The sequence below is a fragment of the Cimex lectularius genome, unplaced genomic scaffold (genome assembly GCF_000648675.2).
Source record: "Cimex lectularius strain Harlan isolate CLEC.00 unplaced genomic scaffold, Clec_2.1 scaffold12, whole genome shotgun sequence".
In the NCBI taxonomy this organism is placed as follows: Eukaryota; Metazoa; Arthropoda; class Insecta; order Hemiptera; family Cimicidae; genus Cimex; species Cimex lectularius.
In genome coordinates this window covers 212,104-239,887 of record NW_019392875.1, presented here as the reverse complement: position 1 = coordinate 239,887, position 27,784 = coordinate 212,104, and the positions used below count along the sequence as shown (strand labels likewise).

General features: G+C 33.7%; 1 protein-coding gene across 3 annotated transcripts in view; it reads right to left on the bottom strand.

Moving 5' to 3' along the window:
• LOC106665809 (zinc finger protein ush) overlaps window positions 1-27,784 on the bottom strand; it is a 51,125-nt gene that overhangs the window by 7,069 nt on the left and 16,272 nt on the right. The window contains exons 1-2 of one of the 3 annotated variants that reach the window (XM_014392545.2): window positions 21,445-21,705; window positions 590-778 (exon numbers count right to left, since the gene is read on the bottom strand). Coding sequence is in view for 2 of the 3 variants with exons in the window: in XM_014392544.2 (XP_014248030.1) it covers window positions 590-778; window positions 14,145-14,172 (217 nt within the window). In the remaining variant the exon portion in view is untranslated. Of the gene's footprint in view, window positions 1-589; window positions 779-14,144; window positions 14,251-21,444; window positions 21,706-27,784 lie in introns of those variants that run through there. The other 2 variants (XM_014392544.2, XM_014392543.2) reach the window with 2 other exon arrangements.

Sequence of the window (27,784 nt, the reverse complement as noted above, 5' to 3'; positions counted from 1 at the left end):
AGGTTGAGATGAGTAGTTGGCGTTCGAGGGTCGTGGTTCGAATCCCGCTCGTGACACTAATTTTTCATTTCAACCAAAAAATTGTAAGTTTGTATTATAGTTTTTACTATTTTCCAAGATTTTTTTAACCTTAATAATATTAGAAAAAGTAAAATTCAGTTCCATGTCTATATATTATTTGGTTTATATAGTACTTTTTATAAAAATGGTAGGTGTTTCAAGTCACTCACTTTTTTACCCTTTCACACTTAAAAATTGATAACTTTTGATGTTTTTATTGTGTTGTTAAGGCGACATAAATGTTGACTGAGGATTATTTTTTGATAATTTTAAACTGAATTCACTTACATTTTTAAAAGCCAAAGCCAACTCAAACACAATAAAATAATTGTGTATTCAAAAAATAAAAAAGTAATACAAGGAATGAAAAAATGTTTTGTTTGGCTCGGAAATTCATAATCTAAGGCAAATGACTGATAGCGAGTTCGCCAAACAAAATAGAAGATAATGTCGAGATAGGTAAGTTAATTCTAGATAAGGCTCATTTCATTAATTGACCCTCTCAACTAATAACTCTGGAGATATTAACCTGAGTGAGTCGACGGGGTGGGTGAGGAGCCCTGTTCGGGTTCCTGGGCCAACCTGACAGCCGGGTCCGTCGCTAGCGACGTGTTGAGCCTCACCACTGGCAAAGGGGAAGCTGAAGACTTTTTCCTCTCTTCGACTTCTTTGTCTTCCTCACCGGCATTACCCTCCTTCCACTCCTCCTCTTCGCCCCCTGTGACAAACACACAAAACAGTCATATAAAGGTACTATCGTATTCCTTCTCGAGACGCAATTAGCCGGTTATCGGTATCATGAAGCTTCGTGGAACTCATTAAGAAGTTGGCCGATTCCACCGTGCGATACGCCGGCCAATTGGATCTGAATATAATGGCTCCCCGGCCCTTATCTCTCACCCCTCCGCCCTATCGCCCTACAATCAACCCCCAGAATCAATTACAAAGTATCAACAGATAACACAGTGCGTGTATGTGCCTTGGATTTTGAATTATATTCCAACCCATTTCCTAAAGCCAATGCTTTATCGCGATCCAAATATCTCAACTTTATTTTTAACTTCTTTCTTCTCGCCTTTTAACGTTCATAGTTTTACTTTCATTTAGAGCTATCCGAGAATATTAATATGGAGTTATAACAAACTTTTGTCGATCAGTCGACTTATCTGGTTATAAATATGAGTATATCACCTTTTAGAGCTAATATACAATCTCATCTCTCTCTCTCTCTCTCTCTCTCTCTCTCTCTCTCTCTCTCTCTCTCGCTTCTACCTAATCTTTCTTTATCTATTTATTTATCTTTAGATATGTACAGATAGACTAGATATGAGTTCCAAAGTGGTTCCAAAGGTGGGCTTATCTCTTTTCAGCAAGGGTTTGAAGTATATACGAGAATATACTCAGGGAAGGATAAAATTTTGTATTACTAAATGAAAATTTTTGTAGTTAAAACAATTTAATGAAATAAATTGATAAATGAATATATAGAAAAACATAAGAAATTATTCTACTTTATTTAAAAATTACTTATATAAATTGGCGAATAAAAAATGTGCAATATTAAATAATATAACGATGAAACAATTCAACTGTTAATCACCTAGTTTTATTTTTATGACTAGGTGTTCTTCCATTGAAAAAACTTATTTTTCGAAGGGGTCCGGTACGAATACAGAGAGAGAGATTCGAACCAGACCGGGATCATATGTTGATGAGTATATTAACGTATCGTTGCGGCCGGCCTTATGGGGCAGAGAAAATCCAGAGGGGACGGTGAGAATCGAACGCACGGCTGTGGGATATCCTAGCCGGAGGACGCCTTACCGCGATTCCCCCTTCTCTGTAAATTCAATACATTTTGTGACATCTTCGTGTTTCGGGCCTCCACATCCCTTTCGTAAACAAAAGACATAAAATAGTGGCAAAAAGTTTTTGCAAAAAGCGTTTATTTTTTTTTTACTTAGCATTGAAAAAATATATCAATTAAATTTAAAAATCTAACAATATAAAACATATTTAAATATTTATAAGCCATAGTTTTTCAAATAATTTTTTTCCAAAACTTTTGATTAACCCTCCAACTTCTTTATTTTGATATTGTTTACAGTTAATGGATTGACAATTTGATTTTTAAAATGGAACCAAAAAAAAAATTAACACCCTGAATTTAAAAAAAAATACAGTGAAACATGTTGTGATTTTTGCCATTACTCCACTACCATGTTATTGTTCTTTACTTTGCTATGGTTGTTTTTATTAGTGTGTTATTTTATGCAAATGGCCGTGTATTTAGAACATAACCATTAAAATTCCACTAATTAAAATTCAAGGATTTGTTTTCAGGTCTGAGAATTTGTTATGGAGCTATGCATTTTTCTTAACTATGCGACGATATTGTTTATGAATATGAATCGGATCTCTCTCTCTCTCTTTTTCTCTTTAAAAGTCTTTTACTCTTTTTTTTCTCTCTCTCCCTCTCTCTCTCTTTTTCTCTTTAAAAGTCTTTTACTCTTTTTTTCTCTCTCTCTCCCTCTCTCTCGTTTTCTCTTTAAAAGTCTTTTACTCTTTCTTTCTCCCTCTCCCTCTTTCTTTCTCTTTAAAAGTCTTTTACTCTTTCTTTCTCCCTCTCTCTCTCTCTCTTTAAAAGTCTTTTACTCTTTCTCTCTCTCTCTCTTTTTCTCTTTAAAAGTCTTTTACTCTTTAAAAGTCTTTTACTCTTTCTCTCTCTCTCTCTCTCTCTCTCTCTTTAAAAGTCTTTTACGTTATATTTCTCCCTCTTTCTCTTTATTTAAATATATACATGCAAATATAACTTATTTAATCACAGCCACAACATTCATCTACTTTCGTCTTTTCTTTTGGAGTAACCACTTTTTCTACATTTATTTTCAAACATATTTGTGTGGAAATATGAAACTACGAGGATCATATAATTATTATTCCTTATATAAACGAGCTATCCGGGGGATTCGAACCCAGAACCGCTACCGTGGCAAATACCAGTCGGATGACCTAATAGAGTAATACGAGAAATCATTTTTAAAATTTATTGGTTTAATAAAACGAATTATAGAATAGCCCATGGCTTTTTAATTGAGAATAGTAAGAAGTTCGAAAAATGTGTCCCAAAGTGGTTTGACTCTCCGTGGCACCGAGCGAGTAGTTGGATGTTAAGCCCTTCTGTATGACAGGAATTATTTTATTTTTTAAAAACTTTTATGATAAATAACATTTTCACTATATCATATATTTTTACTTTTCCATTCAATCACTTTCTCTCTTTCTCTCCATCTCTCAAACATATTTAAAAACAAAAACATAAACACCTCCCTCTCATCTTCTAATTCTGCTCTCCCTTTTCCGCCTTTTACGTCCTTTTGGCTGTGTTTGCTCGTTTGGTTGAACAATATCAGGCATGGTTCATATTAAACGTGCAATTTTTATTTCACTACTCATCGTTCCGTATGAAATAATTTTCACTTGGTTAAATCATGTTGGATGTTTTTCCTTAGTACAATTTTTAAAGGATGTCGACAGATAGAGATCTGCGTGAGCGTTAAATGACCCCAAGCCATTAAATTATAGCAAAATTAGACGTCCAGTAATTTCTTTAAAAAATCTCAATTGAGACGTTCAAATAGAATACATTATAACAAGCACAAGTATTTAATAATACAATGGATGATTTTTCCAAAGTTCGAGTTAATACGTGATAGGAGTTATTTTGGTAGATTGGAATAAAATAAATGTTTATTTATAACCTAATTTTCTTTCTAAACAACACGAATTATCTTATAAATTACTATCGACATTCGCAGTAATAATTTTATTTTCTTAAATGCAGGTCATGGCAGGTCAATTGCTTCTGCGCTATTAATCGACACAATCGGTTAGCAAATAGTCTTTTGATTTGTTTAATTAATATAAACAAAGGATTTGCAATTAAGACGAAAATTTAGCTTTTCTGTTGTTTCTTTAGAATAAAACGACTGACGGTCAATTCTGATTGTGAGTCTGATTTAAAGCAAGCATCCCGTTTGAAATGTTGCGTACAGGGGCTTCGGTAATGTTTCATAATATAAAATTGGATCTTAAGATAAAATAATATACACGATAGTGGGATGTACTATGATACACTCTTGGTCATTAAGGGGGAAACGGTTCATCTGAGTTTTTATATAATATAGAACGACCGGGAAAGAATGCAACATTATACCAGATCGACACTATCTTTTATTATCATCGGATTGAGCTCGTTCAATTTTGTTAAAATAAAACAAATCAAATTAAACTAATCACCCAGACTCAGATTAATTGTAAAAGAAAAGATTGAGTAAATTAATATAGATTTTTTCTTGTTGGAAAATCACGATTTAGCACATCTTTGTCCCTATGTTCTCGCTTTTTATCAATTCAGTCATTAATAACAGCAAAACAATACAAGATCAAAACAACAAAAATTTGTAAAAATTATCAACCCCTTTCTTTTAATTTATAAACATTTTATCTATGAAAATTGTGAACGTTCATTATATTTAGTGGTCTGATTGACCAAATTACTTATTTCAATTAATTAATCTGTTTATGTTCGGTTTTGGTTTAAATGAAAAAGTTAGTGTCACGGGCGGGATTCAAGCCCACGACCTTCGGCTCTAACCACTTAAGCTACTGTGACTTCGACCCTCTCGGAAACTAACTACTCATCTCAACCTATAAACTTTCGAATTTTCCCTCTTTTTTGCCATTTTTCAAATGTCTTGACTCAGCATTCGAATCTCGGCGATTTAAGAAGTGGCCACGGGGAGATGTTAGCGAAGTGATTACTTCTTTAATTATTTATGATTAAATCCATTATATTCAGTGGTTGATTGACCAAATTACTTCTTTCAACTAATTAATCTTTTTATATAAGGTCTTGGTTGAGATGAAAAATCAGTGTCATGAGCGGGATTCGAACCCACGACCTTCGGCCCAATACACCGCTGCTCTAACCATATGTGACATCGTGACAAGTGATTAGAGCAGCGGCGTATTGAGCCGAAGGTCGTGGGTTCGAATCCCGCCCATGACACTAACTTTTTCATTTCTACCAAAACCGTACATAAATAGATTAATTAATTGAAATAAGTAATTTGGTCAATCAGACTACTAAATATAATGAACGTTCACAATTTTTATAGAGAAAATGTTTATAAATTAAAATAAAGGGGCTGATAATTTTTACAGTATTAAGGGATTTGTTGATCTTCTGTTAAAAATAATTAAGACAAAAATAGAAAATACTCCAAAAACACTGATATTTATTTAATTATACAACATGAAATATTACTGGGTGATTCATCAAGTAGTCATATCATAAATTAGTTATTACCAGATTAAAAAAATAGAGTATTTTAAGATTACTGTATCATCAGAAAACTGGATTTTCCATTAATTTTGAATACCTGCCTTTTCGTTTTTCTCCGTTTTCAGTTTGGAGTTTGTATTTTGTTTGTTGGGAGTGTTTGTTTTTTCAAAATTTTCACGGCTAATAATGTTAAATTTGTTTTCACGTTCCAAGCGTTAACAAGGTGTTTGTTGTTCTGTCCGTTTAAAAAGAGTGTTTTACTACCTTGCACAAATAATTATCAGTGACACAATGATCAAAAATAGCACTTCATCTAATCGCAATTCGGAGAGCCGTTTTAGGATCAAGATAAAATCGAATTACTAAAATACAATTTAAGATATTAGAATAATCTTGGAGGGTACGCATTATGGATTCATGACGTAACCCGAGACCGTTTAGTTTATAGCCGGCACCGATGCGGAAATTATTACTGTACTACAAAACCAAATCAATTTTATCGCAATAGATTTTCTCGAGCGTTTCAAAACTGTTATTATAATTTATAAATTATTCTCGCTCTTGCGTCGGAAAATTTCAGAAGATCGGATTCTGACTCAGCAAGGAAGTGAATTCATTGGGTGTTCTCCTTTTGAAAAATTATAACCGATTAGACGTGCACTCATCGCAAATCTTTGCAACAAAAAGTTAACTTTAAACCGCACCTTATCTATTTCAAAGAAAGACTTGTTAACAATTGACGAATTCTGGTATTTTGATTATCAGAGCATACCCATTTTTAGATTTGAATACATAATCGTACAGCAAAACATTTCCTACTTCAGTATTATACTTATACTGAAATTATACTTTTATTATACTTTATCAATATAATAAATTTAAGTCATGTTTATTACTAAACAAATTATTTGGTTAGATTTACATTATTTGAATTTATAATAAATAATCCTTCCTACATAAATAAAATAATATAATTTTCAACTCACATTGTAATTGTTCAGAACTAAAATATACCTTTTAATGAGAAAAAATATTATTCTTTTTATAAATTCTACTTTATATGATGGAATATTTGTTGTACAATTTTTATTGGATGAAATATTTGTTTTGGCCAATAAAAAATAAGTAATTAAAGTGATTCTTGCCATAGAGCAGGGCTTAACTTGCAAGTATCTGTTGGGTGTCGCAAACGAGACTTTAAAATACCTTTACATATTATTGCCAATTAAAATTCTACGCGCTGTGCCGGGATTCGAACCCAGAACCGCTACCGTGGCAAATACGAGTCGGACTATCTAATACTCGCCCTTCACGGTTTATCTAATAAATAATAGCACAATCAAGATTGTTCATTTTTAGAAATGTGTGGTGTTTAGTGATGTTAGTTAATGATTATTTGGAGATCGTGAGATGCGGTCTGGTGTGACTAGCTTTTAGAAAAACATTTTCTTTATCGTACTAACGTTTCGATCTTTATACTTCACTAAAGCTCTCCGTGGCCATTTCAGTTGTCGCCGAGAATTAAATTTGACGACATTTGAAAAATGGCAAAAAGCGAAAATTCAAAAGTTGGGGTTGAGATGGGAGTTAGTGTCCGAGTGGATCGAGGTCACGATAGCTCAAGTGGTAGAGCAACGGCGTATCTAGCCCAAGATCGTGGGTTCGAATCCCGACTGTGTCACTGACTTTTTTAGCTCAACCAAAACCTTAATTAATTGAAAAGAATTTATTTGGACAAGCGGACCATGAAACCTAATAAAATGTTTCGAACTTTATTGAGATCATCTTCAGGGCTCAAAGTGTTTGTTTTCTGTGTAGATGTGTCATTGCTGTGTGTTCTGTTGAGAGTACACAACTACATAGAAAACACACACTTTTAGCACTGAAGATGATCTCAATAAAGATCGAAACGTTGGCACGATAAAAAAAGTTTTTCTAAAACCTACGTCACACTAGACCGCATCTCACGATCTCCAAATGTTCATTTTTAGTTTAATTTAAAATGTGGAAACATGATATTACGTATTATATTAATTAATATTATTTATAAATAAGCAGGATATTCAAAAATACAATGTATACGGAAAAATGCTTATCTAACAAATTTGTTTTGGTCAATTTGGTCTGCCTATCCTCACCGGGTTGTGCTGTAAGATGCGTTTCGACTTCAGTTATCTTCAGTGTTTGTGTAATTCACACTGATGATTGCGAAATGCCGAACCAAGTCTGGTTGGTCAAGGTGAGACAAGACAACCAAACTTACTACTTACTATTACCTATGGCCTTACCAGACTAACCCAGCGAGGGTAGGTAGACCAAATTGATTGGTTACGACCAAATTACAAGGTCGTCAACCCGCAAGTAAGACAGAGAAATCTGTGTTATTTTCTGTAGTTCCGTCCTTTCTAGTAACCTTGGTCTGTGGATTTAGCATTTCGACGTCTTCAGTGGTCGATGAGGGTATAACAGTGAAACAAGGTTGTGAGGATTCCTTTGGAGGCGGGATATGAAATTGTATTTTGGCCGATTCTAAATATCCCAGTCTTTCTGTCTTAGTTAGGTTGTTTTGATCTTTAGTAGTGGGTCTGTTATCAAAGTAGAATAGGAAGATTAAAATGATCTGTAACGACCAACTTGTAGGTTCATCACTCTGCTGATAACATGGAAAAATTTCGTTATTTCAAACTGATAACCACGCTAAGTTATTATTAATACGAGTCGCATAGACACACTGAAGATGGCGAAATGTCAAAACGCGCCTGACAAACCATCCAAATGAAGATAAGCAGGCCAAAAATGATCGGAAACGACCAAATTTCAGATCGTTCATCGTAGCAGACAACATGGAGAAATCTCACAAAACCGTATTTCTTCTCTTACAAATCTATTAATTTTTTACATACTAACATACTAAACTTCTGTCAACTTTTTGTACAAAATGATATAAAAGTGAAAATTAATTTTTCTAAAGGCAAATAAAATGGTGTTTTCTTTAAAAAGTTTATTCGGCTTTTCATTAATTAATAATTGTTTCATACTTTTAATTTGGTTAAACAGTGATTTCGTTGACTACTCAATATATTCTTTGTCAAAAATTTTTATCCATGTTTTTACGATTTTATCAATTTTTCACAAACAACTTTTCTTTGGTTTACTTAAAAACTACTCGATCTAGAGAAAAATATATCGTTTAAATTGCATAGTTACAATTTTTTTAATCTCTTAAAAAAATAAGAAAATGAACTTTTTAAAAATGGTAACCTACATTTCTGTATGCAGATACATAAAGTTCTATTTCTTGATAAATGGCAAAATTTAAAAATCTAGTTTGTATATTTTACATACTTTATTACGTTTGATTTCAGCATAATTTTCGTCTTAGAGTAGATCTCGGTTTGATTTTAATTGAGACTGTATCAAAAAATGTTAGACAGAGTTGAACTAAAATGTGTTAGTCTCATGAAGCCCCTTGAAGTCTGTTCTCGCTGGGTTTGTGTATCAGATGCTTTCCGAAATTAAGAACACCAGGATGACTGGTTGTCACCTCGCTGAATTTGGTAAAAAGAACTGTAATCAGACTATATGTAGAGACTGTCGTGAACAATCTGTGTAATACCTATCATCGTACTTTGTGTAATTTAAATTTAAATCAATATCGACCTAAAAAACTAAAACTGTTACACAACGGAAGCTAACTACTTCGGTTAGCTAACAAAAACAAAAAAAAATTCTAACATACAGAAATTTAATTTCAATTTAGACACTAAGTGCTCTTTATGTATTTCTCAAGCTCGTAACAACCTATTATACTTAGTCTTAATTGACCGTTTTTACCTATTTTTCAAAATTATTTAACAGCATTCAGATTTAGCAAAAATAATATTATTATTTTTTTGCTGATATAAATGCCAAAATAAATCATATTTTTATATTGTGTATAAAATATTGTGTATAAAATGTTTCAGATTAAAGCTCATTAAGTCTTCTCTCAAATAAACTGCTATTTGACTTTTGACTTTTTTACTTACTTACTTTTAATTTTAATTGTACATAAAGTATGAATGTATTTATGAGCGTGAATGAGGGCGGGTTTTCAGCGCAATATCGAGTACTCTGATTATCGAGCATATTAGGCTAGGAAATGATTGAATATTTGGATATGAGAGTATTAGATCCTTTTCACCACGCGTGGAGGGGCCAAAAACGTAGAAACAATGAAGAATAAATAATGAAATAAATCTTATATTTTGTAAAAAAAAAATTCTTTAAACGTGAGGTGAAAAAAGAAATGCGAGGTGCCGGCAATAGTCCAGGCATACACATGCATGTATGTGCATAGTTTTTGTTTTTAATCTTTTATTTTAACTCTCTTGCGCTTGCATGTGTGCTCATGACCCCAAGATATTTATACATAATTTTATAGGTGGTTAAGTATGTACATATATTATAATTTGTAGTTACATATATTTTTAATATTATTATTTCGACAAATGCTGTCCAGTGAGTACAAATTGAGTTTTTTGAAACGGGATTTTCTGAAATCACAATGTCACAGTGTGTGTCAGAGTGAGAGTGATAGTGAGTGTGAGTGTGTGAGAGAGAGGAGGGAGAGATAGGAGAGAGAGATACTGTGTGTGCGTGTGTGTGTGAATAATTAAGATAAAATAAATTAGTGATAGTGAGTGTGAGTGTGAGAGAGAGAGGAGAGAGAGATACTGTGAGTGCGTGTGTGTGTGTGAATAATTAAGATAAAATAAATTAGTGATAGTGAGTGTGTGAGTGTGTGTGTGTGTGTGTGTGTGTGTGTGTGTGTGTGTGTGTGTGAGAGAGAGAGAGAGAGAGAGAGAGAGAGAGAGAGAGAGAGAGAGAGAGAGAGAGAGATACTGTGTGTGCGTGTGTGTGAAATAATTAAGATAAAATAAATTAATAAAATTTTGTCAGTTAGATCAATAAGGCTTTTCAAATGAAGTAGTGTATTTTTTGTTGTAGCAGTAGTGAATCATAAATTATTCAGCTGTTCACTCATTATATGAACTTTGAATTCTTGTTCTCATATTTTGATTCGGCCCACTGAGGATGTTTATGCTGAGACTAAATCATTAATTCATTATCTCGAGAATTTCTATGTTCACGTTTTTACAATCGTCAGAGTTCGCAAGTATTCTTTGAATATAAATGTCATCATGAGTTGGTTTATAATAATTTTAGTATAAATGACGATTGCTTTTATCATATCGTCCGAGAATTTCTGAATCACTAACCCACTTTTTATCCCCATATCTTTGTACATTATCATAAAGAGAAGTTGATAGACATACGACATTTGGCCGTTCACACGGGATTAAAGTCAAATTTTGAGTAGTAATCGGAACCTTTTCCAAGACAATTTATTCGAGGGTCGCTGAGGGGAAAATATTTCTTGATCCGCTGGAAGAATTTCTGCCGATTTGACTGATCCGCTATCGAACAATCGAAACGTTTACTCACTATGGATAAACTACGTACTGATATGACACAGAATTATCCTATTATATGAAAATACAATGGATCTAATGCGCATTATCCAAATTTGATTCTTAGAGCTTTATTAATTAATTAAAACGTTATCAAAGCTTTTTGACTAATTAAAGCTATATCGATCGGACAAATTCTTTATTTTGTACATCCGAACTTAATTTAAATGCTTTAAATGAAAACAGACTAACAAGGTCAAAGTACATCTTATTATTAACCAAGTGAATTTGCAGTGCTTTAATATTACATAACAATAAAATTATAATTAAAAACATGTCTATTTTATATTGTGGAAAGCTTTTTTATTAACAGTAAATCAATAAAATATATACTCGTGTTTACAATTAAAACGAAAAATAAAATAAAATACATGTTCCACTACACGGCATGGTAATAACACGTCTGCCGGATATCGTATAAATAAAATTATAATTAAAAACATGCCTATTCATACACTTATCAGATATTTATTTTTTCGAAAATCACATACAAACAATTTACAAAAACACATATACAGGGTGAATTGCTACTCGTGCTACAAACTTCTCCAGTAGATTCTTGACCCTAAAATGAACAAAAAAGTTCATATTGTCCATGGTCCGATTCTCAACCATTTCAGAGTAATTTCGCTTTTTATCGATTTTGAAAGATATCACGTCCTGGCGTCGGAAAATCGTGATATCTTTTAATCTAAACATTTCTCTTAAAATCTATAAGCACCGTTGAAATCCCCGTTAATTTTTAGAGAGAATCAAAATCATAATTCCATTGAAATTTTTTAATTTAATTTAATGCCCATTTAGTATGTAATGCTTAAGAAGTTTACAAACAGCTAGAAGGTCAAGGAAGAAAGACCCAAACGTTTTGCCACCTTCATCTTCTTATTGAAAAATTAACGGGGATTTCAACGGTGCTTATAGATTTTAAGAGAAATGTTTAGATTAAAAGATATCACGATTTTCCGACGCCAGGACGTGATATCTTTCAAAATCGATAAAAAGCGAAATTACTCTGAAATGGTTGAGAATCGGACCATGGTCAATATGAACTTTTTTGTTCATTTTAGGGTCAAGAATCTACTGGTGAAGTTTGTAGCACGAGTAGCAAGTCACTCTCAAACATTAGCAATCCTTGAACCACCATTTTTTCTCTTTTTGTCATCAACATCTTGGTCTCACAACCACTAAATAAGAAAATGACGAGTGCGTTGGAAGCGTTATTAAATCAGGTAGTTTTCCTCAAATTTGCTGCCTTCTGAGACTAAAATTAGAAACTCTGGATTACTTTATACACTTTCCGATTTACACAATTTTCCACTCTTTTTGTAGTTCTGGCTGAAATAAAACACAAAAAATTAGCCCAAACATTTTGCCACCGTCATCTTCTTATTGAAAAATTAACGGGAATTTCAACGGTGCTATTAGATTTTCAGAGAAATGTTTAGATTAAAAGATATCACGATTTTCCGACGCCAGGACGTGATATCTTTCAAAATCGATAAAAAGCGAAATTACTCTGAAATGGTTGAGAATCGGACCATGGACAATATGAACTTTTTTGTTCATTTTAGGGTCAAGAATCTACTGGAGAAGTTTGTAGCACGAGTAGCAATTCACCCTGTATACTCAAAAAACACATCCATACATACAAGTTGAAAAAATACTCGCAGGACTACCACTGCAATTTTATACGCCAAAATGAATTTGATTACGATATTGTCATATATTGATTGACGAGGTCTACCTTTTTCTTTGATTTTCTATTTTACAATCTTTTAATCATTAATAATTCAGACATTCCGAGTAGTACGAATTGACGGACTATTATTTCCCCCCCAGGGACTTTACTGATACGATGAAAAGGGAGATAATGGCGTAAAGATATCGAAAGCCCCGAAAGAAGCAGTGGATAGTGAAAATTGACCCAAATGCATTAAGACAGCTGGAGTTTTGTAATATTATGTTTTTCAAAGGATTTCTGTTAAAAAAAATCGTTCACTCGGCTTATTTTTAAAATTTAATAAGTAGTGAGATTCTGAACCCGAAGAAGAAAAAATTCTATCTCTTTTCCAAGAGGAATAGAAAAGTTTTTCACTATTTATAGTTAAATTAATAGTTACATTATAAATCTAACTTTTTTCGTTCTTTTATTCGTTCAATAAGACTTGAAAGCTTTAAGAAGGATATATAGCAAATTTATTATAAAAATCAAAACCTCATTGAATAATGATAATCATTTGAATTTATTTTTCCGGACAAAAATTGTTGAAGTAAAATATGATTATCTCAGATCATCCCCCATCATCATCATGACTTATCGTGCTCGGTACAAAAACGACTCCTCCCGTCCTAGTTACTCTACCGCTCAAGAGATAGCACCCTCTAGACCGCTCAGGCACTTGAATACAGAAACAAGAAATTCTGACGAAAAAAGGCACAACAGTATATTTTTGTTACGTAAATGCAATTCTTTTTGGATAATTTAACCATGCCTTATCGATTTTTCAAACGGCGGATTTCATACATTGCTCTCGAGCTCCGCCGGCAGGAAATGGTCCGTGGGGCCCGGCTAATTTTGAAGACGTGCATGTCAATATTCAACAGTTGACTATAATGGATCTTAGATTTAAATCAAACACGTTTCTTTCTAGAGTAATGCAAATGAACTTTAAACATAGAACGAAGTTAATGCAATTCAACCGTGGGGGGTTAATTCAAGTTAAAAAGTGAACCTTTTTTTGAAATTGTATTCAAAACATGATTTTAGTGTTTTTTTTTAAATTTCCGATTGAAGGTAAATATATGGACAATTTGTTTTCCTATCCGAGCTAAACGTATCAACTTAATCGCTTTTTAAGTCCGCACACCTGGCATTTTATAAAATGTGTGGAAAATAGTGAAAATCAACTATAAACGTGAAAAAGAGGTATTTAAATATATAAAATATATAGGCGAGTTAATTTTCCCTAACTGAACTGACATGGCAATCTTGAGGATCGAATTGTAAACTTTTCTTGCACATATTAGTCAAGACTAGAGGTAAGTTTGATAAAGAATATTAAATGCCGAATTCGAGAGAAGAATTAAACAATATTAATATTCCTCCTTTCTACTTTATCGAGTGTCATTAATCATCAATTGGAAAAAAAATCAAAAAGTACAACACATAATTCAAGTAAAACACGTTAGAATGGTATAAATATTGAAATAATAATGCCATTTACCTGGAAACACATAAATTCCCATGCACATACAGTGAAGTTGAACTGGACTGAGAGTGATGTTTCCCCTTCGAAGGTCTGAACGTAACTGAAGGCGAGGGGGCGAGGAGCGACGGTACGAACGAACGGGGGGGGGCCCGCGCCGTATCGCTATCGCTATCTCATCGCTTCGACTCTCGCTGCCCATCTCACTTCGCTTATCTATGCTACCCACATTCTATACATCACCATCTACGTGACGCCCGGACCTCCAACGGCATATTATTCACGCCGGTTTTAAAATATTGTTTACAAATAAACGGGCCAGTTCAAATAAACCGGGGGGAGGGCAATTTTCCCTCGCGTGGCCGGATGACGGATCTGGCGACACTTACGGAACACCGTACCGGTTTTTGTTAAAAGAAAAATTATATATAGCATAATATACATAAATTAAGATAACAATCAAATTGATAAAACTTATATCAAAACTTTAAAATTATTCTTTCATTAAAAACAAAAGATGATAAATGGGGAGTTGAGTCGGTGAACACATGCTGACACTTGATCAATTTACTAGGTCCGTTTATTCTCGCTGGTTTACGTTTCACTCTACACGCCACTCGCTGTACTATATTCGAAACCAGCGGGAGTAGACGGCTGTAAAGTGATCAAGTTATTTATTTACCTCTATCTTTAATAGGCTAGAAAAGATATTAAAAAAACTCCATAGTAAACAATTCTATTCTATAGTTTGAATCAGATCATTTTGGTCTTCCTATCCTCGCCGGTCGGTCTGCCGGATTCATTTCAACTTCTCATCATCACTATATGTTTTGAAAAAATGCTTCGGTTTTGTCTTTGTCTGACGTCGCCTCGGTCTGACTTTTTCACAATCACCCTAGTTTGGATACCAAGGCCTCTAGAGGGCGAAGGGTAGAGAGGAGTACGATAAATTGGCTACGAAAGTTCCTAAGTTAAAGGACTATCGTCCCTGAACCCTTTTGTGAAATAGCAAATTGCCAAAACAGCAGATCCAACGAAGATAAAGATAAGTCCTCAGTGCAATTGGAATGTATCACGGGACCGAGGCATCGACAAACGTTTATAAATTGACCAACGCAGAGCTACTAAACGTAATAAGTTGCTGATTGGACATTGCTAATTTTGGAGATGTATCGATTCCAAGCAGCAAAACAAGTCTGTACATTTAATGCCAGGTTGACTAATAAAAAAGAAGAAAAAAATAGTCGACACTAACACAACACCCTGTTAGTACATAGTAGAGGAAAAAAGAATACTTCTGATTGATGAAAAGCCGAGGCCTGAAAGCTTTAGAATCTTAAGGAATGCCTTAAGCTTCACGAAAAACTCTGTATAATGATGTAGATCCGCAATAGACCAATATTGGTCGCGGTACAAAAGGTCCTAGTAAAGCCAGAATAACCTAGATTTTTCTTTGGCAGTGATGTGTGGTTATGCGTTTTTTCGTTTAATCGATCTGCGGTGTGATAAACCTGTAGTTTGGTTTCCGATCATTACGGTCTGCCTATCCTTGTTTTGTTCTGGTAGAGGAGTTTAAGCCTTTCTTGATCATCAATTGTTGGTTTTCTATGTTCTTGACTACGATTTTGTGTCCATCTTGGGATAATTTTAAGCGTCTCTGTGTTGTTGAGGGTTGTCAACCTACTGCCGAATAAGTGCGAAATGGCGAAACACACCTGAAAACATAAAAAGTTAGATAAAAAATGCTCAGAAACAGTTGAACTATCACCCCACAGACCTAGGAAAAAGTTTAACAATTTACATGGACTAATACTCGGGATTATATGCTCTTCCATGTCTTTTTACAAATCTCCAGAAAATGTTATTAGAATCTTTAAAAATACATTTTCAAAATGGTTATTCTAAAAGAAAACACAAGGCGTTTTAATACGTGATGGAATAATGTTAAGCAGGTTTGTACTAAACTGTGAGATTTCATCTTGAGGAGGTGTGATGAACCGTAGTTTAGTTTGGTCGTTTCCGGTCGTTTCCGATCGTTTCAGTCCTCTTTTACTCTTTCAAACGAGTTTTGGCCTTTCGCCATCAGTCATTGGTTTTCTTGGTCCACGACCACGATTTTTGTACGTCATGGAGCAATTCTCTATATTTTTGAGGGTTTACACTAACCCACAGCTCAATATGGCGAAATGCCGCAACGCGTCTGAGAAAAGACCAAAACAGCGAGAATGTTGAAGTTCAAGTCAATCAATCCGCAGACCTCAAGAAGAAATATATCAATTCTATTGTATGGAATACTAATTGAGCTTCATATGAAATATACTCTTTAATTTACAAAATGTCTATTCTCACAGACAAAACATAATGTAAGAAATAACCTAAGGGTCAATGGAAGAATAAGTAAACAATTGAACTACGAAAGCTTTCAATGAAGTAAGTCTAAAAATATCAACACGATGCATTGCACCAATTAACACCAGTATTATTTCTTAATATTGCCCTTATTTATTATCAATAATATTTAAGCTAGGACAAGAAAATAATTTAGTTTAGACTTAATTCTGAACAAAGTTGGTGCAGTTTCTTTACTCTCTTTACAACAGTATTCCTACATATATTGCAAATAAAGTTACATACATTATTACTGAAAGAATTAGTGTTGATGAGGAAAATGAATGAAAGAGGAAGAGAAATAGAGTTAAATGATAAATGAGAAATAGATATTTTAAAATGTGTGATAGAAGGAGAGAATAGTGAATGAGAAGAATAAGAAGAAGAAGGAAAGAGAAGGGAGAGAGAGAGAGAGAGAGAGAGAGAGAGAGAGAGAGAGAGAGAAGATAGAAAAAGTGAGAGGTATAAGGCCAATCTCTTAAAATCAATATAAAACCGAGAGATTTCCTCATAAAAGTTTCGAGTTGCTGTTTTGCTATCAATCAATATAATAAAACCTTTATATTTTAAGTTGTAATTAGCATATATAGTATAAGCATATATAGATAGATAGCATAAGAGTTCAATGGAGAAGAGTACTCGGAAAAAGATTGTTTACGAACTATTAAAAAAAATTAATTCACGTCTCACAATTAAAGAATGTAGCGAGAAGAAATAACAGAGAAAGAAATTAAACACATTTTTTTCCCACGAAGTTACAATTGGCCGAAATTACTCAATGGAGTGTACACACATGATTTACATGTGTAACAAAATTTCTTCGTCAGGAGGGCTTTACGTCCACCTATTCAAGATCAGATACAGTACTTGACTTATAGATAAAATTTTTTAAATACAATTACAAAAACCAGGAAACGAATCTTAAACTGGCACGTAGCAAATACAAACCCTCTTTGTTTTATGATATTTGTTAAATATCAATGATATAAATATTTTATTAATATAGTTTTGTTGAGATTTCTCCGCATACTAAAGATGGCGCGAAGCCGACACATCGTGGCTGGGTGGATCACAATCGTCTCAAAGTTATACTTGGTTTTTTCATTGTTTTCGTTTGAAGTACTGTTATTGCATGTATTACAAATTATTCGATTAACATGACCATTTCAAGACATTTGTAAATAATGAAATAAATTTTTTACAATCACGTGCAATTAAATTCCGATAAATAGTATCTTCAAAGGGACGAAAGGTCTACATGTTCACAACATCTAGGGTAAAAATAAAAAATACGTTTTCTCGAAAGTTTAAATTTGTTTAGTGTATTGTATATATATGTATGTAAGGAAAGTTTTTTTTTATATGCAAATATATATATTTATGTGAAGATCGTGAGATGCGGTCTAGTGTGACGTAGGTTTTAGAAAAAACTTTCTTTATCGTGCCAACGTTTCGATCTTTATTGATATCATCTTCAGAGCTCAAAGTATTTGTTTTCTGCGTAATTGTCTCATTCTTGTGTGTCTTGCTGAGAGTGCCACCAACAAACGCTTTGAGCTCTGAAGATGATCTGAATAAAGATCGGAACGTTGGCACGACAAAGAAAATGTTTTTCTAAACCTACGTACACCAGACCGCATCTCACGATCTTCAAATAATCATTAACTAAGGGTAACTAAACTCCACACACACACACACACACACACACACACACACACACACACANGATGGTTCAATCTATGCATCCAACTTGAACAAATATTCTGCGGTTTGCTGCTTCATTTACTGTGAGGGATGCAAGTCTGGCTATATATAATTTTTTATCACTTTTGATCACTTCGTGTTTGCAATAAAAAATTATTTAAACATGTGCTGTCTATTGCTGATTTAATAATGTGAATTGCCTTGAACACATTTTCATCCAAGTTTGGTTCCATCTAATTACGTATGCGATTCGTCATTTTCTTGGCCTATGTACGACTGATACTCGCAACTTCTCCAGATTCTTCGTCTTCTTCACCATCCACGTCGTCTGTTTCAGTTAAAATTTCTTTCTCGTTAAGCATTCCAGTAACGTCAACGTTAAAATTAACGAAGTCCTGAAAAGTAGCGGGTTTTTCTTCATTTTTTTAGTACGAGTGGGGGGGCTTGGATTTCATTTTCCGGTTCCACGGCCGATGTATCCTACAGGGAAACCGCAAGTTCAGAAGCAATTTTTTATTGTGGCTTCCGTTACCTTCTTCCATGTCTCGTCGGCAATACTGAAGTAAGCTATGATGTTTACACCGTTTACTTGACTCAGTAGCATGGGATGTTACCAACAAAATCTTGGAAATACCCACCACTGGTCACAACCCTTGTGGTCCATGCAGCTTATTCTTATAAGGAAAACCTACAACTCTATTCATACGTTCTATCGGGATTTCAATGCTAAAATACTAATTATAAGACGTTTTGTCGACTTGGGAGTCGGAAAAAATACGTTACACCGAAGAGACCGAAATGCGTTAGTTTACGATTTAACGAGATTTTATCAAGGTACGAGCACTTCCTTACGATGTGTCGGTGTAGGAAAACATCCAAATTTCACTGTACTTACATGTCAGTAGAATAATTATAATAAGTCCAATATTATTATTGTATTCATTATGGTTTTTGTATTTTATTAAATTTAAGGTGTTTGTATATTATTGGATTTGGAGGTAAACACCTTTCTTGTTTGTAGCATTGACTCATTGTTAGTCGACTACTTACACCAATCGTAAAACACGAAATTTACAAGCAGGTGTTTAAAATTTGGCCAAATTTAACATTTTTACCATTTTGGGGAAAAAACCTTTAAGTTGACTGAAGTCGACAAATTTTTCGTGGAGCCCCGAGCAATTAGAGAGACATAAAAATTTACATTTTTCCTGATTGCATAATCTTTTTTTTCATCCAGCGAGCACATTCGAACTAAACGAACAATATCGCTTGTAACAGAAATAAAAAAAACATACATATCTTTCGATCGGGTTAAACAAACTCGAGTTATCATCGCACTGCAAATATGGTACGTGGAAAAACGGCTGCCACTTTCGTTTATATTTCAAGTTCAAAACTGTTCTAAACTAACGTCTTGACTAATATGTAAAGAAAGTTATAAACATAAAACATATAAAAAATTAATGTTGTTCCAATTTGTCAACGCGATTATTCTCCAAGCAGTTTACATTGAATTCCTGGATTTTACAAATATTTATAAGAACATGAATTTCAGTGTAAACCAAATTTAGTCATTTTATCTATGTTTTATTACCTCAATGGATTTTCAAAACTGTTATTTATCCAAATGGCTTTTTGTAATTGCAGTTTGACCGATCATTCTGGACCTACTTTTTTCGATGTTTCGCCATGTTCGGTGGTTGGTCTGTGTGTGTTGTTTTGTCATTCGTGTTTTTTTTTCATAGACACCATTGGAATGCGAAGTACTGAAATATATCTGACAGACCAAACCAGCGATTATAGGCAGATCAGTACAACCCTAAACGGCATGACATGTCCATCACCGTCGACATATTCCAAGCATATGTACAGTCCAAAACGTAATACATTCAGTATATCGCATAAAATTTTACAAATAAACAATAAGTTCTACAAAGAAATAATTTAACTTTAAGAGAGGATAAATGCTAATTCCCTTGCCCGCGAGGGCGTCCGGCGGCAGCTCATTGCTACCACGCTTTCTTTCGATAAAATCGTACGCCTTCCGCCTCAAGTAATTATTACAAATAAACTATTCCTATCGGGCTGTGGTCCGAATGCCACCGAAGACGCGTCAAGAAGATTTTTCTATAAATAATACACAAAAATCATATCGGATTTGTACAATTTTTTTTTCTCGGTAGGTTACATTATTAAGCTGTCTTAGTCAAAAAGATAAGAGAACGAGTTCCGAGAAGACATAAAATTAAAAGATAAACTAACCCTGTTCGTGGTGTGCTAAAAAGAACAATTGTGAGATAAGCAAACAACGATTGTTAAAATTATATACAACAACAATACCAAAGAAGAGAAAAAGATAGTTTCAAATCTTGTTTATTTTTTATGCTATTTAAACTTTATATTATCATTAGTCGTCATAGTAATAACAGAATCGTTATTTTTTACCAGTTTAAAAGGCAAAGGATTGAAGTAATTTAGTCATGATTTAAATTTTTGAAAATTATTTCAGGAGAACAATAAAAAAAATCAATATACAATACGAATTTTAATTTTTTTGTGTCATTAAATCCCCATGCAATCTTGCAATATTTTCTTTCAGTTGAAAAATACAATGCGAAACAAAACCGTATCCGTGAAATTTTGTGAAGTTCTGTTCATTTAATCGCTTTGAAAACAACAATGTTGGCGTTGAAAGGGACCAGATTAAAATCTTAAGATATCAGTGTTTTTCCCTTTGATACGTATTGTTCGGTTACAATTCATTCTCTTAAGACTTGTCCTATATCTATGAAAAATCTACAGATATTTATCTACTGCAAAGATCCAGATAAAGAGAAATAACTTAAATATCATAAGCATCTTTGAAAGATTGTTTTGTCTACGTTGTTTTGTAATATAACTGATGTTTAAATATTAAGTAAAAAACCCTTTCATTAGCTGTAAATACAACAATTTTAATATTATTAATAGAATAGCATTTTTTTTCTTTAAAATTGTTTAAAAAAGAACATTATGGTCAGTTCGAACACTTCATGTCAGATAAGACGTACAATCATCTTTCACAAGATTGTGCCGGAAGGCCAAGAGCTGAAGAACGCTCCGGACTTTGAGATAATGTTTGAAATACGCAGGATATTTTTAAATTATAAAATTGGACTTGATTTATAAAACTGTTCTGTCTGGGCATTAACGAGACTAATAAAATAAAAATATAATATGGAAATACCTTATTTCTTTAAAATTACGCCAGGAACTATTCTACCCGTTGAACGCCTTTTGAAGGAGCAATCTAGTATATTTTCACCCAAGTCAATCCAATCTTGATGTCTGTCCCGAAACCGAGAATACTCTATTGTTCTTTTTGGCCTAGGCGCAAATGGGTTGAGATTGTACAGATTCGTTTGATCGGTGAATGAAAGCCTTATTTCCAAAAACACATCACTTAAACTGTGATCTAGAAATCCAAATGAACGAGGAACGATTTAGCATAAGTAATTTCTTCTTCTTTTTTTTTATAAAGCCAGGATGAGACACTTCTTATCTACTGGTGATAAGGAACGAAAATAACCGTTATCTTGGTAGATTGGGTCTTTATCTATACTAACATCAAGATAGCTCTACTCAGATGACAAACTGACACACCACAAATAAACGAAAAACTTCCATGAATACTCGACCGAAATAAGTTGATATTTTAAGATTAATTACATTAAAATTGGACGAAGGTCGATAAAAATATATATATCGTTATTGAACAGAAAACAGTGAAAGTACAATATTACGTACAGCCTTATGTTACATTCTAGTAAAATGTAGCTTTGCTAATAATATAAAGGTTGTTTTTTTGAAATTTTAAAAACTATGATGTCTTTCAACACTTTATGTTGTAAAAAAAGTATGTTATAAATATAAACTGCTATAAAAGGAAATAAATGGATTAAATTGAATTGCCATTGATGTGAATATATACAAAATAATAAAATCACCTTTAATGATTATTCGGAGATCGTGAGATGCGGTCTGGTGTGACGTAGGTTTTAGAAAAACATTTTCTTTATCGTGCCAACGTTTCGATCTTTATTGATATCATCTTCAGGGCTCAAAATGTTTGTTTTTTGCGTAATTGTGTCATTCTTGTGTGTCGTGTTGAGAGAAGAAGAATGACACAATTACGCAGAAAACAAACACTTTGAGCCCTGAAGATGATCTTAATAAAGATCGAAACGTTGGAACGATAAAGAAAATGTTTTTCTAAAACCTACGTCACACCAGACCGCATCACACGATCTCTAAATAATCATTGACTAACGGTCACAAAACACCACACATAACCTTTAATATAATTTATAATTGCGTCACAATGAACAGAATAATTGTCAAGTTTCTCTGTGTGGTTTGCGGGGTGATGAAGGTGTAATTTGATTGATACCGGCATTTCATCATCTTCAGCGTGGCATCTGGACGAAACGCGTCTAAGGCCAACGCAGCGAGGGTGGAGGATGATCGGTAAAGACCAAATTACCATTGAATAATTATTTAAAAAGTCAGAGAAAAGGGATTATTAGTATTATAAGAACTGCTAAGAAATAACCTATATTATCGTTATAATCAACTGTCTAATTGCTTAAAGAGTATGACAAAAAAGCTATAATTTAGAAATTGTTCTAGTTAGAAAACGTAAATGTTAGAAATTGTTTAAAAAACAGTTGGAAATTCAATAAATATGGTAAGTTAGTATGAGAAATAAAATAATGAAATTGAAATAATTTTTCAACTGACATACTTAAAAACATCAGGAAAAATCAGTGAGAATTTTTCCCCAGTTGTTAAGAGTTACAAAAAGGGATTGTTTAGTATTGTGTACTAAAGGTGGCTTGCGAAAATAATTTTTATAACGTATTATATGTAACACTAGGCATACTGAGTTCGAATTCAGGTGTAGTCAATGTAATTTTTATTGAGAATAGTATGAAAACTTATTGTAAATTAGAAGATGTAAAGTCCGCACACCCAACTGGTAGTCGGACGTTAAGCACTCCTGTACGTCTTGAATTACTTTACATTTTACATTGTATACGGCATTATTGTTTAGGCATTAGAATTTTGGGCACGTTTCTCACAAAAAATTCAGAATGTAGCTGATGAATGGATGTGCAGATTGAAGAGAATAAAATAGAAATGTTATTTGTGCGGTGTTCAGTGATTGTTAATTAATGATTATTTGGAGATCGTGAGATGCGGTCTGGTGTGACGTAGGTTTTAGAAAAATATTTTCTTTGTCGTGCCAACGTTTCGAACTTTATTGAGTTTCAGGGCCTGAGATTTATAAACATTGTTTGAATTTTACAAATACATGTAGGATGTGGGAAAAAAATTATGAATTTATACAATGCTAGAAAATTATTATTTTTTTAATCTAAATATTTCTAGCATTGTATAAATTCAAACTTTTTTTCCACATCCTACATATATTTGTAAAATTCAAACGATGTTTATAAATCCCAGGCCCTGAAGATGATCTCAATAAAGATCGAAACGTTGGCATGATAAAGAAAATGTTTTTCTAAAATCTACGTCGCACGAGACCGCACCTCACGATCTCCAAATAATCATTGGCTAACAGTCACTAAACACCACACATTGTTTAAATTTGTTTTTCTAAAACCTACGTCGCACCAGACCGCACTTCACGATCTCCAAATAAAAACATTATTATTGAAACATTCGTGAATTTTTTTATCTGAAAATTTGGAGTAACAGTCACTATAAGTTATATACAATCAATTGTTACCTTAGCGTTGATGTATTTAATGGACTGTTGAACATGGACTCCACCAAGGAAAAACAATCCTTCTGGGACAATTTGTATATAAAGTGCAATCACTGTGCAGAAATTCGACAAGAAATACAGCTCATCGCCCCTTCCACACTAGCCTAGGTAACGCTTCAAATTTATCTAATGGATTGTTAACTATCGCATCACGGGTCCTATCGGTGGGAGAGAAATTATCATTATCGCCCATTATCATTTCCGTATTTGATGTCGAAATTTGTGTTTTTAAAATTCCAGGTAGTAAATAGACTAGAAAAGCATATCGTCTGTAGAAAAGCGTGCATATCGCCTGTGCAGTATCTAATGGATAACTCGACCTACCGAAAACGTCCTTACCTCGTTGTCAAGGAAAATAAATTTTTTATATTTTCATTTCGTCATATTACGCAGTTTGTCTATTTAAATGCACTAGATCTGGTGGAACTGGAAATTTTTTAAAACCATTATTTAAAATTACCGGATAAAACAGAATAAAATGATCAAAAGATTGTGTCACCGACTCGTGGGTTCGATTCCCAGTTTCACTTTTTGAATTTTCTGACTCCTCACGCATAATATATGAACTAATATGAGCTCTTATTGTAGTGCAAAGATTTTTACAATATTATCGTCATTATATATATTTTGACTTACAAGTTTGATTAGTTAATCATTAATGTGTTTGGGATGGTTTCTGGTCAGCGACTTGACCATTATCGACTGAACCTGTATTTTGGGGAGACCAATATCCTTGCAAATCCTTTAAAAAACGACTTATTTTCTATTGAAATTATGGTATCATCTAGTTTTACGTCAATTATAGAAAAAACAGAAAAAACTTGACTTAGTTCAACTTAACCAACCTCATGTACTTCGAGTCCTCGTAGACGATGTCGTCGGATTTTTTTCGTAATTCTGCAATATCAATATGAGAAATAGGATGCTGCAAGTTAAAAAACCCAAAAACTTGTAATTAATGAAATAATATGATGTTGTAATATTTATTCAGGCCCTGATGATGAATCTGACCAGAAACCAGATCCCAAACACATTAATCGTCGTGGTCATTTTCCTCTTCATCAACACAGTTAATTATTAAGTTATTAGCAACATATATCGGTTATATCACTTAAATGGATTCAATGTTTACGCTTAAAGCAAAACCAGGGACTTATTTCCAATACGATTTTTAGACAGGTCTTGGTTCAGAGAAACAAATATTATTTAGGTTTAGTTTTATCGAAATAAGAGAATGTGAAGTGCTTCTGCTCAGATGACACCTTGTATAGCAATCTTAGCGAACGAAAAATCCAGATCGATATCTAGTGGCGTGTAAACCTTTTTTTCTCTCCAAACAGCACCGAACGCAGCTGGGCACCTTTTTTTCTCCCGAGGGTACTCCCCGAAGGGTTCCTCCTCATTGTTATTTTGACAGATTGGGCTAATCTCGCATTGGATTCTAATCAAGGATCTCGGCTTCCTTTTCGAGTTTTTGTTCTTTAAGCCGGGGGAAGAAATCGAACCCTCATCTCGTATCTAGGACTCTGGAAGATTAGGTATCGGCTATTTATCCATTGGCCGGACGATCTGAATGCAATGACATACCGAAAGAAAAAAAAAATCTGTCTCGTCCTGTCCCACCGCGAAAGTTATTCCGCCTATTGGCTAGAAGGTAAAAACAGGCAAAGTGCCAGGAATCTCGTACCTTATCTGACAAGGTTTCTTAAGAAAATTATTTTTTTTTCTCTCTTATAAATCTTATCGGCATTTTATTACAGTTTTCGATTAATTTCAAGGAGATTAGGAAGACAATTAAGTTTTATTGAAGTATACTTTTTGAACGTGGAACGAGATAATTTGGTCACCTAAATTTAGCAAAGATTCTTAAAAAGGAAATCCCGTTGGATATATACATTACAAACAGGTTTATTAAATTAACCAAATTGAAATTTTAACAGTGAAAATACATAATAACAACACAAAATTAAATTACGTTTAATTGAATGTAGTAAGAAGGTTAGATAAAGGCAGTCAATTTTTTTTCTGTCAATTTCAGTTCATTGCACTTTTTGTTTTAATGAGCAGGGCTTCCCAAACATTTTAGCCAGGGGACCACTTTCAACGAATAAAATCCAGGGGAGGGACCCCTCGAAATTAAGTGAAGTTAGATACTATAGATACATAGTATGTAGTAAAGTTTTATAAATAAGCCAGTCCATTTCTAATTAGGTGATAGGGGAATATCAATATGACAACATTAGATTGACATGCTAAACTTTCTTTACAAAATCCGGAACAAAAAAAATCAAAATGGACAAAATGGAATCAACAGGTAGGGAAAACCCGAGCCAAATGTAAGAAGTATTAATTTGAACATTATTGATTAATGGATTAATGGTAAGAGTGAGGTTGTTTTAGAATTCACAATATGGATAGGATGGATTTAATTTTTGATAGCTGGAGACGGATATGGGATTCAACATTTAGACAACTAGTTCTGGTGGCAGTGTATATAAAAAATCCGGATTCGTATAGGTAAGATGTAGCAAATGGAAGAACGCGTGTTGCTTTTTCAACGAGCGATGGAAATATTTTTGGTTTTCCAGACGGAGCTAAAAATTTGGGCAAGTATCGGAATCAAAAGTAGATTTCAAGGTGAATCTGAAGTAATGACTATCGAACATTCGTATTCACTTGAAGATAGACGGGTTGGTTTTGTCGAAACTGACGACCGTATGGCAGCCTCTTGCAACACTGTATCTCGAGCTGTTGGGAAGTAGTGCTCAAACGACATCTCCAAACTTAGAAGGTGTTCGCATAATTCATAAATCGGCGTACCGTTCGCAAGCTCCTTTTTGATTTATTAAAAAAAATCATTTAACACAGGAAAACACTCCACCTCTTCTTTCTCAACAGATTCAACCTAAAACTGGATTTTTCTTGTGAAGGCGCGAACTTTGTCATTAGTAACGAAAGTTGTGATACTCTTCCCTTGCAAAGAAAGGCTAAAGATTCATTTTAATGAAAATGTCTGATAAATACGACAGTATATATTGCCATATCTCATCATTGAGATCGTTGGCCAATTTGAAATTGTGGTCCGTCAACAGAGATAAGACTTCAGAACGTAATAGAAATGATAAAAGAAAAGAAACTAAACATAATTCTACTAAAAGAAACATAATTTTATAATTTCGGGGACATGGACTGTCTCGTCCGAGTAGGGCCATTGGGTCACATAGAGCGTTGAGGTCACCCAACAAGTGGTATAAAACGTAAAATTGCTGATCTATCTTTTACGTCGAGCTGCAAGAGGCCTCTGTGACCTCCCTATCCCTTCATCATAAAATTCAGCTGGAGATCAATAATTACTCTTTTTGACTAGGGATAAATAGATTCCCAAAAAAGTGCTTGATGGAATTTTGAAATTAGTAATTAAAAGAAGTCCATTAATTAATTTGTTTCGCCATTGATGGTTATTGAATATAAGGTAGCTCCTGATAATCAGATGAAAACGTACGAACTTTATTTAACTTAAGCTAACGGGTAAGAATGATTTTTTTCTTTTACGAGGGTTCGCAACAGCAGAGGTCATATAAACCCTCAGGGTGCAGGTGTTTTTGAAAAAAAGCCCATTTGTAAGTATGTCGGATTCGAATGCAGGGCCGGTGGATTCGAACCCGGGACCTTTACCTTACAGTGATGAGCGCCGTGTCAAAGACTAAACCTTGCGGCCATCGACGCTCCCTAAGAA